Here is a 19,875-nt window from a genome sequence, read left to right as displayed (position 1 = left end):
TAGACTAGACTATAGACTAGACTATAGACTAGACTATAGACTAGACTATAGACTAGACTATAGACTAGACTATAGACTAGACTATAGACTAGACTATAAACTAGAATAGACTATAGAATAGACTATAGAATAGACTATAGCTAGACTATAGACTAGACTATAGACTGGACTATAGACTAGAGACTAGATTATAGACTATACTATAGACTAGACTATAGACTAGACTAGACTATAGGCTAAAGTATAGATTAGATAATAGACTAGACTATAGACTAGACTAAGAACTAATAGTGGTTTCACTGTAAGCTTTATATAGAAAATGTATATTTCCCTTAACCAATTTTTGTTTGCTGTGATGCAAACGTAAACAAATGTTCTATTAAAAACGAAACACAACTGTGACGTTTTTCGCTTTATGGTTTTAGATATTCGCTTGTTTTTAGTATATATAGAGTATAATCGGCTGATTATCGTGTGTAAAACATATTCTAGCATTCCACTCTTTCTTTATATAAATACAAATACAAAATATGAAAATTATTCGCCTATATGTTTTGTTTGACCATAAAATTTTAATGGGATTTTATTAAAGAATTAAAAATAAACAAAAAAAAAAAAAAAAACAATTTGAAAAAAAAAACAAAATAAACACAAAATCGTCAAAGTTTTTGGTGAAATTGAAAAAAATTAAAAGAAAACGACAGAAAAAAAGGTGCAGCCAAAATATTTTGATTTAATTTTCTTTTTGTCATTTGTTAGCGAGAAAACACGGTGTTTATACCTTGAAATTTAAACGAAACGGTAAACGCGGTGTTGATTTTCTTTTTTTCTTAAAAACAAATTTTTGTTTAAATTGTTGAAATTAATTAAATAAACGACAAATAACTTATGGTGTCAATCAATATGTATTTTTAAATTGTTTGTTTTTTCTAATTTTTTGAAATATTTACCGGCTAAACAGCGATTCACTACGTGATTCATTTATCTCAGATGCCGCATAATTGTTTTATTTACAAATAATTTTATTTTTAATTACAATTAATATTATAGCTAATGATTTCGACAGAGTGTTCTAAATTTCTAATTAAGAAAATTGAAAAAAAAAAACACAAACAGAAAAAACCGAGAGTTTTTTATTATTTTAACGATTTATCAACGATTTGATTAGTAGCAAATCGATCGATTAACACGAAACAACTTCGAACATTTTCTTTCCTTTTTGTTTTTTTTTTTTGGTGAATTTTTATGATAAATTTCAAATAAAATTAAACGCAAAGTGGTCGTTGTCGTCGTCGTTGTCAGCAGTCTGCCTACTTCCAACAGCCAAAGAGACCAGACAAGCCAATTCATTCAGTGTTTGAGTAGCTGCTTGAAAAACAAAACACATACAAAATTTTCACCTAGACCTTGAAAATCGTCCAGAATTTTTCGAGTTTAAAAAATCTATATTTAAAGAAAAAATATGTAATTTATAAAAGAAATATTTTTGACAGTGTATCAAATGAGCCGTTAAATGTTAATAATTTATGTTAAAGTGCATAATTTTTTGGTGAATTACACAATCGTGGTGAATTTTATATAATATTGAAATTAAAATAAAACAAAAAAAATTAAAAGAAATATAGAAAATTCATAAAATAGTGTGTTTCCAACACTCAAGTGTAAACATTTTAAAATTTATAATTTTGAAAAGAAAAAAAATTATTGAAAAAAAAATTCCCAAAACAAAAAAGTGCAATCAAAGTACTTGATTACGCAAGTGAAAAAATATACAAATGCTTAATTTTTCTCATTACGCGTTAAAAATTTTCAATCAAATCCCACAATAACAACAACAACTGCAGCCACAATAATTTTCAAATTAAGACGAAGAAACACATTTAATTTATAAAAAAACGAGAACAATTTCACACAAAATTGCATAAAAAACAGCGAAAAAAAGTATTTCAAACAAAATGGGTGAATTATTTGCAGAATTTGGTGATTTAGTGTTTACACTGGTCATTGGCTATATCAGTGCCATTGAATTTTTATATGTCGTACGTCATCTGTATCACTACTCATTCAATCATGACGATCAGGGGTACGCTGATGATGGGGAAAATTTATCACAGCTGCAAGACAGCATGCGCCAACAGCTGATCAATGCCAAAAACAGAGAAGCACTTGCTGGAACGCAGGTAATGAAAGATGGTGTTCCCTATAAGGATGGTTTTCGCTTGGAGGCCCAACAATCTTTAATAGAACAATTAAAAGAGCAGCTAAAAGATAAAGAATTGTCCGACTTAAGGCGCCAGGAATTGGAAAAGGAATTGGCTAAACAAATGAAAATAGCCGAGCAATTGCGCAAAGAATTGGCCGAAGCGGAAGCTAAATATGAGCGTCAGCTAAAGCAGGAAGAGGAAGAAAAAGCGAAAAAGCTTAAGGAAGAACAACAGAAGCGTGAAAAAGAAGAACAAGCTAAAAAAGAAGCTGAAGAACAGGCACGTAAATTGCAAGAGGCCGAAAAACAAAGAGAAGCCGAACAGCGTAAACGTGATGAAGAAGAGCGTGTAAGAAAAGAGGCCGAACAACAAGAGAAAGAGAAACGTGAGCGTGAAGAACAAGCACGCAGAGAAGCCGAAGAACAGGCACTAAAATTGATGGAAGCTGAAAGGCAAAGAGAAGCCGAACAACGACAACGAGAGGAAGCTGAAAATGCACGTAAACTAATAGAAGCTGAACAGCAAAGAGAGGCAGAAGAAAATGCTCGACGAATAGCAGAAGCAGAAAAACAAAAAGAGATCGAGCAACAGCAAAGAGAAGAAGCAGAAGAAAATGAACGCAAATTGCTAGAAGCCGAGCAGCGTAAACACGATGAAGCTGAGGCAGAAGAAAACGCACGTCGTCTTGTGGAAATAGAAAGAGCCAATGAGGAAAAACAAGCCGCCGAAGAAGCCGAAACAGAGGCTAAAAAACTACTCGAAATCGAACATCGTTTAGAAGAACAACTGAGAGCAGCCGAACGAGAAGCAGAACTCACGGAAAAAGAACGACAACTTATAGAGTCTATTAAACAGCGTGAATTGCCCCAAGAGGAGGGTAACGAACAAAAAGAAGCTGAACTATTAAGAAAAATACTAGAGGCTCGTGAGCAACTAGGCGAAGAGTCCGAGGAGGAACAAAGTCTTCGACTCATACAGCGTGAACGTGATCAGGAAGCTAAACAAAAACGCATAGAAGAAAATGCCTTATTATTTTTGGAGGCTGAAAAAGAAATGGCCGAACTGCAGGCTAAAATGTTGGATGCAGTGGAAAAGAAAGAATTTACCACTTCCCTAGATAGTGCACCTCAAACACCGGCTGTAGAGGAGCCTTGCATAAAAAGAACTGTGTCTCCCTTAATGGGTGAAGAAACGGTACATCATACTGTGAAAACACAATTAGCTCAGGATTTGGACGAACCCTATTCGGTGAGTAGCAAAACTTTGCTATTTCCCGGTGTATCAGATGATGCCTCCTCCATAGATCCTGCCTCTAGTCTGCAATCCTCGTTTAGCACCCAACCATCGGAAGAGATAACCACGGGCACTGATTCCCAATATCCCCAACAGGAACGTCAAGAACCCGATGGTGAGGATACCGCTTTAAGTAACCTGCAATATTCGGATGATTATTTGCGTTCCCTGGATGGCATCAAACAAAGACCTCTAGTGCGCGAAGATGGTTCCGGACGTCGGCGTGCTTTCAAAAAGAGACGTTCTAGCAACAGTTCAAATTCCTCACGTGAATCGAGACACTCACGTGATGAAGAATTGAAAATGTTTACCTCTTTGGAAGAGGAAGAAATGAAAGACACTGCTGATTCGGAATTTACCCCAATACGTTATACCAGTGAACCAACTTTGAAAGTCAAGGGACACCATCGACGCCACAAGCGTAGTCCCGCCAAAGATATGCGTCATGGCGACGACAGCCTACGTAGCTCCCTAGAACGTTTGGGTGAGGAAACCAGTGATCCCTGGGGTGAAGTGAAACCCGAACATTATAAACATACTGAATTCTGGAAAAGAGAGAAAACCTTATCGATAGACGAAGAAACGGAATTTGAAAAACCAGCTTCTAGTGAAGAAGTAGCCTATGATACAGCGACCAACATGCCAAGTGCTTCATCGTTTGAGGAAGCTACTCAAATGCAGAATGAAGAGGCTTTAACGGCTTTGCAACGGCACTCTGCTAATTGGGAAGGAAAGGTAAGTAGTTTGTTTAAGTTGAAAGATATTGAGGGAATAGTTAATTTGTTGATTTTATTTTATGTGTTCAGGAGAGCGAATCGGATAAGAAACCTACAGCGAAAGATGAAACAACAAGAAGTGACAATACAAATGTAAGTTGTTCATATTTTGTAATTATCTCGCGTATACTAAACAAATTCTTAGGGAGATTTTGAATGAACTTCTGAATGGTTAACTGGGATATCAAAAACGATTTCCAGTTAAACCTTCGTATTATATGATTTAAACTCAGATCAACATCTTAAGTTCTCTTGGAAGCATATAACTCCCAAAATCCTAAAGTCTGAAGAGAAAGCTGATGTTTTAGCTATTCTCATTAAGAGTATGTGATTTTCAAGTTCCTAAAGCAAGAAGTTCGTCGAGCTCAAATCAAAACAAACAAGGAAATACATCCCAAAAATTATTCAATATAGATAGGATCTGACCTTTTATTAAATCATAAATAGCAATTGTCCCCTCAGAAGTTTCTAAAAATTTCCGAAAAGAATTGACTCCATCTTTAACGTTTAAAATATGAAAACATTAACTCATTAAATTTATCAAAAATTGTAAGAATTAGGAGCTTTTAACATGCGCCTAACCAATCCATATCCATCACTACATTTCCGTATAGTCATTCAGCTCTTTCAGTACTCAAGCTTTTAATACTTTTTATCCTCTAATTTTTTATACGCTTCAAAAACTTTGCTTTTTCCTGCACGCTCTACCATTCTGACAATGCTTAGCTACAAACCTTCCAAACAGCGGAGAGAAAAGCTTCACCCGCACGATCCTCAGCTTCGCCACGCTTACGACGTAGTCCACGTATAGAAGAAATCGACCAATACGAAGATCGTTGGAATAAAAACAACGATAGCACACCTAGCTCCACGCAGAATACTCCCACCATAAGTGTACAAACTCCTTTGGATTTTGGACCCTGGCGTGATGAATATGGCCTAATGATGGAAGGTTTAAGTTCATTTTACGATTTTCAAGCTTCAGTAAATCCATCACGTTCTAGATCTGCCTCTAGAAATCCTTCTCCGGCTAATACCGCACCCAATACACCTTTACCCAAAGACGTGTCTTTTCAATTGGAAATCGCAACGGAGGAAAGCAACACCGTTGAAGTGTATGATGACACGGGGAACTTGGAGACAAATGAGATTAAAAAAGAAAACATTATTATGTTTATAGACTCCATTAATGGTAATGATGATCATAGAGAAAATAAAGATGAAACTAAAATTGAATCAGCTTCAGAAGATCATATCGGTTTAAAAAACCATTTACAATTAGTTGCTGATGATCAGAGCAGTTCAGAAGCACAAAAAACAAGTTTGGTACCTTTAGTTAATATAATTGAAGAAGTGACGGTTGCCTCTACTAGCTTAGAAGTTACTGAATCCACTGACACTGAAATGAATGACCTGGTAAGCAGTTTGCGACTACAACAGGCTGGTGGTCGATCACGTTCTCGCTCCAAATCTCCTTTGCCTACGCCTGGTAACTTGCAACGTAGTTTGGAAAATCGCCGCTATAAAATGATCAAACACAACGAAGACATTTTAGAGAAATTAATCGAGTCCAAATTATTACCCGAACTAAGTCCACCAGAAGAGCTGGAACAACCATCTAAACTAGAGCAAAGAGAAACATTAGAATCTAAGGAAGAAACCGAAACTAACACTCAAGAAGAAATGAATTCTTTGGTACAAACTTTGAGAGTAGACAGAGGTAGATCGCGTTCCAAAAGTCCTATGCGTTTACCAACCGCAGAAAATTTGAGCAAAGGTTTGGAAAAGCGTCGCAATAAGTTAATAGAACGCAATGATGAACTTATAAAGCAAATAGAGGAACGATCTCAAACTCCTGATTCCCCAACCGTAACAGTGGAGTATGTTTACGAATTAGAGGGTTCGGAAGGGACAAATATTGCTGCACTCAATACTCCAACCATATCTTTCGAATCACCACAAAATGAAGCAAGAGTATCACCTACAGAAGAGGAGGATGATTGTTCAAGAGAAAAAATGAATTTATTAGTCGAAACATTACGTGCAGCTCGTAGTAGATCTAGTTCGAGAAGTCCCATGCGTCTTGCCGAAGGAGAAACAATTAATCAAACTTATTATCAGTTTCAACACTCGGAAGAAGTAAATGTTAGACAACAAATGGACATTTCAAATGCTCCCACTATATCCATAGATTTTGCCGAAACAGACACTGAAACGAAAACATCACCTAAGTTAGAAGATGATTGTTCTCGACAGGAAATGGATTTATTGGTGCAATCTTTGCGCATGGCAAGAAGTAGATCAACATCCAAAAGTCCCATGCGTTTGCCTGCCACCGACAATAATAATTTACTTTCACAACATATGACCGAGAGAGCGAAAACGCCCGAACCTTCTGCTTTTAATGAAGTCGAATCTGAAGAACGTGATAGACATTCTAGATCTCGAACTCCATCACGTTCTCACTCCAAATCACATTCACCTTCATTGCCACCCAGACCATATGAAGCAGAGCTGGCAGCCTTTCGCTCTACAACGCCATCTAGATCTGTATCCCCTCAGCCAGAGGAGTACGATGAAATCCACGCACTCTCGTTAAGTACAGAGGAAAATGAATTATTGATTTTAGCCAATCGTCAAAAACAATTGGATGAAGAGGCTTTAGAGAAATTAAAAACTGCCTCTGAAGAAATGGAGTTACGTACCTTGTCTCCATTGGTCTTAGATAATGATGAGCTTAGTGAACAACAAGGGCAAGATCTTTTAGCTGATTTGCCAATAACCGAAAGAGCCAAACTCTTAAGAAAATCACCCACTACACCCGACTATGATCGTACTATATCGGAAGAAATGCGCGATATAGAACGTATTAAAAAGGAAAGACTGGAAAGAGGATTTCAACGTTCCACATATGTAGGTGAATCCATGGATTTGGGTAGTGAATTTGAACCATTACGGAGAGAAGCTGCACATTTCAAACGTTCTCGTAGTCCTTCACCTTCTTTTTCGGGCATAGATATGGAATCGGCTAAAAAAGCAGCCGAGGAAAAACGTCAGTTACAGGATATAATATTGCATGAATTAACCACTACTTCTAGCGGTGGCAGCACTGAAACTAAAGAGCCCAAAAATACAGGAGCCATACCGAAAACTGATCGCTTAAGTTCTTGTGAAATTGAATTAACACTGACCAATGAAACCGAGGATACTATACGCATTAAGGAAGAAATGTTCAACATTGGTATGCAAAATCCTACGGACGATTTAGAAGAAATGAGACGTAGAAATGCTGAATTTAGAAGATCAGGCAGTGCAAGTCGCTCGCCTTTAAATGAATCTCAATTACAAGAATTGGCGGTTATTGAGGCCGCTGCCGCTAAACGTGAATTAAAAGATAAGGTGATCCATGAAATTGCTTGCACTACCATGAATTTTCAGGATTTCTCAAGACATTTAAATACAGATTTCTTTGCTACGGACCGCAGGGCCTCTGATTCGGCTTTAATACAAAAACCAGAAATTTTAGTGCAATTACATGAAGATATAGACATGGAACCCGAGGAGTATCATCACTTTCGCAGATTTTCCTTAGCACAAGAACAGCCCGAAGAGACATATCCAAGTGATGATTATATATTCATACAAGAAGTGGAGGTGAGAACACGCAGTGGTTCCAGAACTTGGATAAGAGAAGATTTTTACAGCGAAGAAGTTGATAAGTACTTAGGAAAGAGTGAAGAAGCTCAAGGGAGTTCAGCAGAAAGAGAAAATATCGAGACCGCAGAAGTTGAGAACATAGAAGAGGCGGAAGAAAATGTGGAAGCTAATGATGATGATGAAGAATACTCCAATGCTAGTGATGATGATAGACAAACTGTAGTTGAGGTGGATGACGAAATCGATGAGGATATTTCCGATTTCAATGAACGTGGTCCGGCTGAGGAGTCTCATCATGAAACCTCCGAATGCGAGGAGGCAGAACGTGAAATGGATCGTTATGCTGGTCGAGAAGCCAGTGATTGGAATCGTGTGGTAGATGTAGATGATATTGTTGTTAATGAAAATCCTACTAATGAACTGGTTACTAGCGAGGAGGATGAGGGAGCCGTGGGTGGTTTAAGTAATTCTCCCTATGATTCAGATTCCTTTGCCATCGATCAAATATATGATGAAGCCATTAAAAATCGTAAGCAGTCGGGTATTTTAAGAGAATACGATAGTATACTAATGCAAATGTCGGTCAACAGTGATGTGGATGAACAGTACTTGTTGTGGTCTAAGACACATGGTAAAAAGAAACCCAAGAATATAGAATTTAACACACAATTCCTAGATAATGAACACAAAGAATCAGAAATGCGTTATTTGGGCGATGCCAATGTTACGGCAAGACAATCAGCTCGTTTAAGATCGCGTTATGGTTATAATCCGGTATTGCAGGCCAAATGTATTGAGGATGATTTGGAAGTGGATTTAAATTATAAACCTAAAAGGGAATATAACTGGCGCAAAAATTTCAAATTGGAAGAGGACGATATAAAAGAGGATAAAGAAGTGACTTTAAAGGATATAGATTTTGGAGAAGAACAACTACATGTTGAAAATGAACAAACAGATAAACTAGAACAAATGGCAAATCGTGATGAAGAGCAGGAAGATGGGAATATAGATAAACGTAAATATAGCTTAGGTGGAGAGAGTGTTACCCTATTTAGTCAAAGTCCGGAAAAAGAACCTCAAATTACTGAGGATTTATATAAAGATACTGAAGAACCTGTAAACGACTGTTTCAAAAAGGAAGTAGTTAAAGAGGAAAAGGAGGAGAAACCCAAAAAGAAGAAAACCAAAAAGAAAATACACAAAAAAGAATCCAAAGACAGCTTGGAGGAGACAATGAACAGAGAAGATGAGGATGTTTATGACAATGAAATGTATAATCGACGCAGCAGTAGCATACAAATGGACACAGATTCACCCAAACGCAAATCACGTTCGAGACGCAGCTCAAGAAGCAGCATAACAAATGAAGATTCCTTAGGACTCTTTTCGCCACGCAGCAGTGTGGCTTATAATGAACCCATAAACGATATAATGGAAGAATCTACAGATGTGGCTAAAGAATCATCGAGACCTAAGAAAATGAAAAAACGCAAGAAGGTTAAGGAGATCATGGCCAATGTGGTAGAAAGTCCCATAGAGATGAAAGAAGAATTACAATACAGTTTGGAGGCCTTAAACGATATACCAGCTGTTTCTACTGTTATAACTCCCAACTCTTCTAGTGCCAATATACTCTCTACACTTAGTCCTCAGAATAGTATTTGTGTTACCCCAGGTTCTATAGAAACAGATATAAATCTTTCAGTGGAGGAGTTAAGTGAGGATGTTAAAGAAGCTGCTAACAGATCAAATACTACTAGTTCCTCAACCACTGCTAGTAGTCCTTCCGGTAATTTATCACGAACTTCGTCTATAGTTACAACACCAGTGGATACGTTTGATATTTTAAAGGATGCCAACTTCTATCCGCTGTTTTAGGACAAGAAAATGTAAATATTTTAAAAATAGCAAATGTGTGTTTAATTGTGAGAATATTTAGGGGCTTTTAGCTGCTTTTCTTCAAAAAGAGTCATGGGTCAATAATACTTTCAAATCTTAAAAGTACAATAGGCCAGTAGGATCAAATGAGTAGTTCACTTTGCTCACTTTGTCCTACTGAACCTTTGACAGCTAACCTTTGACCTTTTATAAAGAAATGCCTGAGAAAATCACCTAAACTAACCAACGTTGCTATCGTCGAAATAAATATTAATGTGATAGTCTGCGTTCGTTATAGTCAGTATTGTATATTTTTCTCCTTACGTGTTGGATTACGTTTTTTGCTTTATGTTCTTTTTTTCTGTTTTCTTTAACGTTATTATTTTTTTGAGCTTAAGTATTTATTTAATTTATTTTTCTTTTTATTTTATTTCTTAATTTTTTTTAGACATGTTCATGAAATTTAAACAAAATATAGATAAAAACCAAAAAATTATTCCCAAGTAGCAAAATTGCACAAAATATATAAAAAAATATTTTGTTTGTACGTTTTATATGCTTCCCGACTGTTCGTCCCATCCTGCCCGCCTAGTGCCACATCAGCATCTGCACTTGAGACTGTATTTCAAAAATATATAAAGCAAAATCCAACAACTACAATACATCATCACAACACGACACATGCTATGATCGACAACAGCAACAACCAAAAAAAAAAAAGACAAATTTTTGCTCAAGTGTGGAAGCCAACAAGCTTGACAAGGTTTCATCTCCTTGAAAGAAACAAATTTTCTACGCATACTAGAGTAAAATAAATTGATCTTTTTTCTTCAAAATGTTTATGAATGAATTTATGTTTTATATTGCAACCGATTACTTATATAGTAGAATATAAAAAAATAAATGATCTTGTAAAAAAAAAAACATAAAAAATCAAACAAATTGTATGTAGGCAAAGTTGTTTTTAGTTATTTAGTTTAATTTTATTAAATTTTTTTGCAAATTTTCTTAAATTATTTTTATTTAAAAAACATGTATTTATTTGAAAATTGCTTATTTTTAGCTTTTGGTTTCATTTACTCATTTTAAATACTTGGTCCCCTCCAAAAGAAATCATTACTTCTCCCATTTTTATATTTAGCTTTAATTTACATTTTTATAACGGAATGCGGACATTTTTGGGGCGAATTGTTTTGCGTGTATTCAGTTCACTTTAATGGATTACATGAAAATGAAGGAAATTCCCAGCCATTGAAAGAAAAAAATCACATTTGGCATTTAACAATTGCCATCGAGTGCAATTATATCTTCCAAATGTTTTTGAAGAAAAGTAGAATAAAGAAGAAATAATTTGGGGGAAGGTATGCCTACCTAAATATCACAATTTAATCGATTTTATACACAGAACTATATTTGAATGTGATTTTTATATGTTTTTCTTTTTTTAAAAAGTTAAATAAATAGATCGATAGATAGATAGATAGATAGATAGATAGATAGATAGATAGATAGATAGATAGATAGATAGATAGATAGATAGATAGATAGATAGATAGATAGATAGATAGATAGATAGATAGATAGATAGATAGATAGATAGATAGATAGATAGATAGATAGATAGATAGATAGATAGATAGATAGATAGATAGATAGATAGATAGATAGATAGATAGATAGATAGATAGATAGATAGATAGATAGATAGATAGGTAATAATTAGTTAGTAAGTTATTAAGTTAATTGCTTTTAAACTAGCGGTGTAACTCTTTCGCGTATACGGGACACCGCTATCCCAAGAATTTTTTAGATTTCTTACTATGTAAAGCGTTGTTCTGAGTTCACAGCTACAGTTAATCGTTACTTACAAAAAAATACGTTATTTTTTAGAATTTTACATCACTACATGCCAAAAAGGATAACATCATGCGATTATCCTTTAAAAACACTTTTCCTATTTGTCATCAAAAGTGATCGATATACGTCAAGTCTATAAAAAGTCCAGCGGTTTAATTTTGTTCATGAAAGTTCTATTATAAATATACATTTATAAAACGTTTCTCATATCTTCCATCACTCTGTAACAATTTCCCTTAACACCTAAATGTATGCCACACATTTTAGCTATATAAAAGAAAACCAATTCATACGATACACTCAACAAATCTAAATAGTAATTTATATTAATATTTGATATAAATATATGTTTCTTTTTCTCATAAATACAAATTTTCTTAGTTTTTTTATGTTTTCACATAAAAAATGTTTCTTTTCAAAAACATAATTTTTTTCAAACAATTTCTTGTCACTATAAATGACCGCAGTGGTAAGAAAAAATCAAATTAAAAAAAATTTTAAATAATTTTTCATTTTTTGCCAACATCATTTATTTCAAAAAGAGACATACATTTATTTGTGAAATTTTTTTCAAAAATACTTCAAAAACTTTTAAACATAAAAAGGAAAAAAATATGATGAAAAGAAAAGAAAAGAAAAACGTTTTTGTTTTCTTATTGTCATATTTTGCAAAATTTAAATAAAAACTGACATTGAACAAACAAAGTGTGTCATACTAAATAATTTATGTTCTTCATTTTTTCGTGACAAAAAGGGGCAATAACTAAAACAATAATAAATTAGAAAAAATTGTTTTTTTATTTTTGGCTTTTTAATAGTTGGTTGAGAAAATGTTTAAATTTTCATATTATTACATAATTTCAAAAGTATTTAGATTTGAACTATTTTAAGTGGTTTTTAATACCTTTACGAGGTAGGGCCCTGTAGGTATGTTAAATTTTTAATACAGTTTGCAAAATTTTTTTAACAAAATTAGTTTTCTTTGCTATTTACATTAACTTTGATTACATCATCTACCTTGAAGCTAATCATTTATTTTCTTTTACTTTTTAATATATAATTTATTCTTCATTTCATATTTCATAATTTTAACCATTACCAATTCCGTCACCTACCTTCCACCAAATCTAGTATACTTTTCCCAATACTATAGCGCTTAAAGAAAGTACGAAAAATACAAACAATATGAATTTTCCATAAAATTCTATTTCTGGCCTCATAATTTGGTCTACTAATTCTCTAAGTAAAAATATTGTTTATACTCCTTAAAAAAACGGTACTCATCTTGTGTTTAAACATCAATCTAATAAATATATTAAATAATCGTACATATATAAATTATTTTTGATTTATTACTTAACTTTTGACGAGTTGTGTCTGTTCGATGAGATGAAAATAAAAACAAACTGGTCATAATGGCTTTTAAATTTGAAATTGAACACCCTACATTTTAGAGAGAATGTGTACAAAGAACTAGCATAACTTTTGAACAAATTCTATAGAACAAGATGAAGACTACAAACTATAGAATGATTACAAATTTAGTATCAGCAAATCATAGATCTGTTTATAGTCACGAATACATATAGATCTATTAAAAGTAAAGACTACAAATCAATCCACAATCTAAAGAGTAATCAATAACCAAGACTACAAATCCGCCTATTGTTCAAACCACAGGTCTGCCCATAGCTCAGCATATACAGTTTAGTCAATAGTCAAGTCAGATCAGTCCATTAGCAGGGCTAAAGATCAATTTTTAGTTAAGTTTACAGACAATTCTATAAACAAGACTATAGATATCCATTGTTAAATTTATAGAACATTTTATAGTCAAGACTATAGATCAGTCTAAAGTCAAGAAAACATATCCGTCTATAGTCTAGCCTATAGATCTATCTATACTAAATATTATATATCTTTTTATAATCAAAACTATTGATCAGTATATAACCAAAAATATAGATCATGACAATTGATGAGTATACAGAATTGATCTTTAGATTAGTGTATAGTCTTGATCTGTAAATCATTCTATAGTCATGCCTTGAAATCGTTTTATATTCTAAAATATATCAGTTATAGTCAAGATTATTGTTCTACCTATCTCTCTACAATCAAGATTATAGATCTGTCAAGATTATTCTATAGTCATGATTGGTCTAAAGTCATTATAGTCAAGAATATAAATCAATAGATTGGTCAATAGCCAAAAATATAGATCTGTTTATAATCAAAACTATGGACTACAGATCAGCCTACAGTCAACACTATAGGTCAGTCTATAGTCAAGACTACAGATCATTCTATAGTCAAGACTATAGATCATTCTATAGTCAAGACTATAGATCATTCTATAGTCAAGACTATAGATCATTCTATAGTCAAGACTATAGATCATTCTATAGTCAAGACTATAGATCATTCTATAGTCAAGACTATAGATCATTCTACAGTTAAGACTGTAGATCATTATGTAGTCTAGACCACAGATCATTTTATAGTTCTTCTCAATACTATACTGATCTGTCTATATTCAAGATTATAGATCTCTCAAGACTTAAGATTATTCTATATTTATAGATTAGTCCACAGTCTGTCTATAGTCAAGAATAAAGATCAATAGATTGATCAATAGCCAAGAATATAGATCTGTTTATAATCAAGACTATGGACCATAGATCAGTCTATAGGTCACTCTATAGTCAAAACTATAGATCATTTTATAGTCAAGGTTATAGATCATTCATTATTCAATAGTCTAGACTATTGATCATTCAATAGTGTTGACTATTGATCATTCGACAGTCTGACTATATATTATTTAATAATCTAGACTATAGATCATTCAAAAATTTCTGTAGGCTAGACTATAGATCATTCTATATTCTAGTCTATAGATCATCCTATACTCTATACTGTAGATAAGTTTATAGGCAAGATTATAGATAAGTATATAGTCCAGAGTATATGTTGTCAAGACTATAGATATACATATGTATCTATAATCAAGACTATAGATCAGTCTATAGTGACTAAGTTAGTCTAAAGTTAAAGTCTTGATTAGTCCATAAACAGTAATTTACTATGCTCGATAGCGGTAGTAGTTTATAGGGATATTTTAAATTTCGCTAGAACCAATTAAAATTATACGCATTATTACTTATGCATTTTATTTTTAACACATTTGTTTTTGCAATTATATTGTTGTTGTTGTTTACTTTTTCAAAAGAAGATTTTGGAAAAAAAACACATTTTCTAGATTAATTTATGACAAATCCATTTTAAACGCAACCGTAAAATCTATAAAAACAATGACAAAAATTTGGTTATTTTTCATTAAATTTTAATGTTAAACGTATGTTTTAAATATAAAAATAATTTAGTTTTTTTTTTGTTTGTATTAAAATAAATATTATACCGATTAACATAAAAAATATTGGACAAAAAAAAAAGCAACAGAAAAATTTTTGGTCGTGTGCAAAGGATTTATGACTAAAATCAAATCAAATCTTTTGCTACGTTTTTTTATTTTTAATAATTTCTATATATTTTTTGAGAAAATGTAGGTATTTTTGTTTCTTTTTTTGCAAATTGTTTTATTATTAACACATTTTTGATTAATAATAAAATATCAAGCAAAATGTTTAATAATTTAACTTAAAATTGTAATTTGCCAATATATTTTTTTTCTAGCTATTAAATATTAATTTTATTATTTATTTGAAGAGGCAAGCAAATTGAAAGAATATTTCTTAAATTGATAAATGCATTTTGAAATTATGTGTTCTATTAATAAAATTTAAAATTTAAATTTTATTAATTTTTATATTGAACAAATCTTTAAAAATCGTTTAACTATTAATTTAAGTACTAAAACATTTAACAAATGAATCATTTTCTGTGAAAGGGGTTTTCGTGTTTGAATTAAGAAAATTTTTACAAAAAATTTAAATGAAAGGAAATATCCATCAAATATTAAATGTTTATTTTCAAATATTAAAATTTTCAAAAATACAATGACTTTAATATTTCAAAAAAAAAGTATAAAGCATTTCTGTTAAAAGTCAAAGGTCAATTATTTAAATATTGGCGATTCTTCCTAAACATTTCTAATTTCATTAAATTATAAAAAATTATCCAAAATAGTGTATAACTTAAATATTTAAAAGCCCTTCATGTTCATGATCATTTGCTCTATTTATTTGAAACAGCAATGTTTTAATAGAATTTGTCATATTTTTTGCATTGCATTTTTATTTTATTTTCACAAGAAAAAATGTTAATTTTATTGTCAGCAAATATGAATCATTTAGCAACATTTTTTTATTAAATGAGGTTTTAACAAACGGTCTAATAAATTATAATTCATGTGAAGATCACTTTCCTAATTGTGGCCAATTAAATGATCGAATCATTAATAAGTTGATTTAAATGTTTTAAATTGTTTTAACACAAAACAAGAAAATGAGAGATATTTATTAAAAGTGAAATAATTTGTTATAAATTATGAATCACCAATTAGACAAATCTGATGAAAAATTTAAAATTTGTTCAGAGTTTCAGAGCATAGAGGAGTTTGTAGGAGAATTTAAGATTTCTATATAAAAACTGTTATACACAAAGTTTGCCAGACGATAGACTTTTATACACAAATTTTTCTTTACAAAAAACAAATCTAAAAAATAACTGTTATACTGAGAATTTTTTTCGTAAGCAGATAGTTATTCTTTCTTTCAGGAAATAACGCTTTTACTTAATATATTTTTAGAAAAAGAACTCTTGTATCATGAATTTTAGATAAAAAAGACCTGTTATAAACATAATTTTATATAGAAAAACTGTTATATACATACGTTTTCTAAAGAATTATAAAATAAACAAAACGAAAACTGTTATACCGAGAATTTTTTTGAAAGAATACAGTTATACTGATAATTTTATAGAAACAAACTCTTATACTTAATATGTTCTAGAAGAACAAGAAAAAATCTGTTGTATATATAGTTTTCTATAGAAAAACTGTTATACTTAGCACTTAATTCAACATTTTCCATTATACACAACGTTATACACAAACGTTTCCTAAAGAAATATTAAATTAACAAAAAGAAAACTGTAATACTGAGAATAATCTTTGAAGAAAACTGTTATACTAAAAATTTTCTATAAACAAATACTTATGCAAAAAAATCTGTTATAAACCTAATATTGTGTAGAAAAACTGTTACTTATCACTTTTCTAGAGTAAAGAAGTAAAGGTTTTATTCTACATTTTCCATTAGAAAACTATTATACAAATTTTTTTCCCAAAGAAATATTAAATAAGCAAAAGGAAAACAGTTATACAAAGAATTTTCTTTTGAAGAATACTATTATACTGATAATTTTCTAGAAACAAATTCTTATACTTAACAAGTTCCAAAAGAAAACCCTGAATTTTCTATAAAAAAGTTTTGTATAGAATAAAGTATTATACAAACTTTTATTGTAGAAATCTGTTATAAACATAATTTTCTTTAGAAAATATTTTTTACTTATAATTTTGCATTAAAGAAAACTATTATACTCAGAATTTTCATTAAAAAAGTATTATACACAAACTATTATCTAAGGAAAATGCTATTATTAAATATTAAATAAAAAACTGTTATAGTTTCTTATACTGTTATACTCAACATTTTCTATAGAACGAACTGTTAAACAAAATGTTTTGTAATTTTAATTTTAGAACAAATTTTATTATTGAATTTTTTTTTAGAAAAAACTGTTATACTGAGAATTTTCTTAGCAAGAAAACTGTTATACAGATATACTTTCACACTCTCACACCCGACAGTACATCCATTAAGAGTCTCATAGTATTTTTATCCTGATCAAGTAAACTTACTTTGTAGTCGATTTTTGTGTGAACATCATGCTAATCTAACTAATGAAGATTCATTATAAGTTTATCGAGAACTAACTTTGGGTTCTATAGTTGAAACAAAAAGTCGACGCTTTTTTTTCGACTATTTTTGTTTTTGACTTTTTTTCAATTTTATTAAATTTTTGACTATTTTTGACGTTTTTCTACTATTTTTCATTTTCGTCTTTTTCCGACATTCTTCGAGTTTATTCGACTTTTTTCGACTTTTCGACTTTTTTCGACTTTTAGACTTTTTTCGACTTTTTGACTTTTTTCGACTTTTTGACTTTTATTTACAAAGTCGACTTTTTTCACAAACGATAGTCTTTTTTTGAAACCAAATAGTCGACTTGTACTTTTTTCGACAAAAAGTCGATTGTTCAATTATTCGAAAGTCGATTTATAGAACTCTAGTCCTAACAACTACGCTCTCCACATAATTCTCATTATGGCACCGATATAGTATTTATGATATATAAAGATGCGTATGTAATTTTTCTTTAATCCCTCAACATTTTTCAAACTTTTTTTATATTTTTATACCAAAAAATATTTAAATTATTAATTTTAATTTGTTAAAATTAATGTAAAAACCTGCTGTTTAATTTTCGTTCATATCATTCATATAAAAATATTTTTTTTTATTTTTAGAAAATGATGCTAAATGCAAATAGTTTCTTTAATTTGTTTTTATGTATTTATAAAAATTACAATTCTTTTTTTTATTTTTAATAATTTTAAATGAGAATAAGAATAAGAACATTACAAAAACAACACACAAATATTATTCATAATGCAAAAATATTTATCACAACTTGTTCTAGATTTTTATTAAGCAAATTAAAAAAAATAAAATTCAAAATGCATGTGTGTAGGCATCAAAGCAAAAACTGAACTATCATCTGAAATTTTAGAAGAAAAATATTATTAAATTGGCCAAAAGAAATTTTTTATTTAATTTTATTTTGCCAATAAAAATGTAGGTAAATTTTAAATATTATGCAGTCGGTGTATAGATTGGATCGAGTGCTTACTAGGGGAAAAGATACGTTTTAGAAACACATATAAATTATTAACCGATCTGTTACATATCAAGCAAAACAGCGGATCAGTTAGTTAGCCAAAAGCCTTATAATGAAAAGCGAGAACTTTCTCTGAACTATAGTAGCGACTTGTTGTAATATTATTATAACATCGTCGATAATATTTTAAACATCATTTGCCACTTCTAGTGATCTTGACTGATCGCATACACAATAATTTAGTTGGCTACATACCACCTCTTCACACATCATGTAACATAATTTTGGTTGATTTTGATGTCAAGCATATAAATATTTACAAAATGTTTACAATTTTTAAATAAATCTGAAAATTTAACTTAAAATTATTTTATTTCAATGAGTCAAGGTTTCATTTCTATGGCACTTAACATCGATCCTTAAAGATATGTTTCTGTAAAAATATTTATGAAATTGTTTTTAAAGTGCTAAAAAATTTATGCACTTAAAAATATTTGCTAAAAAAAATTTAAAAATTATTTAAAATGATTATGTTTAAATAACGTAAATACTATAAATACTGTTCCTTTAAACACCTTTAAACTGATCGTGCCCTTGAAATTAGCAACAATTCAAAAGAAATTATATTTTTTTATTGTTCTTTTTCTAACATAAACAATATTTGTGGCAAAAATCATATATAAATTTTCTAAATATTTATTTTTTTGCAAAAAAAAAAAAAATATATTGCTTAATGATGGTTCATTTCAAAAATTTTATTTAAATTCATATTATGTATTATATAATAGTTTCATTTATTAATGAAAAAATGGTTTCGTTTTTTAATTAGTTTTCTAAAATATTTGTATATGTATATATTATCTAACGTCATGCTAAGTATTTGCAAATATAATATAATATTTAACCCATTATGCAAAAATAAAAATGAAAAAAAAAAAATGAATTCGATGATCATAGCTTATCCAATTTCCTATAAACATTGAAGAGCTATCCTTTCTCAAAACTTCCTTTCTAATCTATAGTCCAGTCTATAGCATAGTCTATAGTCTAGTCTATAGCCTAGCCTATAGTCTAGTCTATAGCCTAGTCTATATTCTAGTCTATAGCCTAGTCTATAGCCTAGTTTATAGTCTAGTCCATAGCCTAGTGTATAGTCTATAGTCTAGTCCATAGTCTAGTCTATAGTCTAGTCTATAGTCTAATCTATAGTCTAGTCTATAGTCTAGTCTATAGTCTAGTCTATAGTCTAATCTATAGTCTAGTCTATAGTCTAGTCT

The 19,875-nt window shown here is 30.8% G+C and overlaps 1 protein-coding gene across 2 annotated transcripts in view; it reads left to right on the top strand.

Annotated features, from left to right (window-relative positions):
- The first annotated feature begins 792 nt into the window (after positions 1-792).
- Positions 793-19,875, top strand: part of LOC111686260 (four and a half LIM domains protein 2) — a 52,190-nt gene continuing 33,107 nt past the window's right edge. Inside the window, exons 1-4 of one of the 2 annotated variants that reach the window (XM_023448609.2) lie at positions 793-4,232; positions 4,304-4,366; positions 5,000-9,822; positions 10,260-10,762. In XM_023448609.2, coding sequence (XP_023304377.2) covers positions 1,956-4,232; positions 4,304-4,366; positions 5,000-9,811 — 7,152 coding nt within the window. In that variant the 5' untranslated portion in view covers positions 793-1,955 and the 3' untranslated portion in view covers positions 9,812-9,822; positions 10,260-10,762. Of the gene's footprint in view, positions 4,233-4,303; positions 4,367-4,999; positions 9,823-10,259; positions 10,763-19,875 lie in introns of those variants that run through there. The other variant, XM_023448610.2, reaches the window with a different exon arrangement.

Source organism: Lucilia cuprina, chromosome 5 (assembly GCF_022045245.1).
Source record: "Lucilia cuprina isolate Lc7/37 chromosome 5, ASM2204524v1, whole genome shotgun sequence".
NCBI lineage: Eukaryota > Metazoa > Arthropoda > Insecta > Diptera > Calliphoridae > Lucilia > Lucilia cuprina.
Note: the sequence above shows the minus strand (reverse complement) of the source record. Positions and strands in the feature narration are given on the sequence as shown.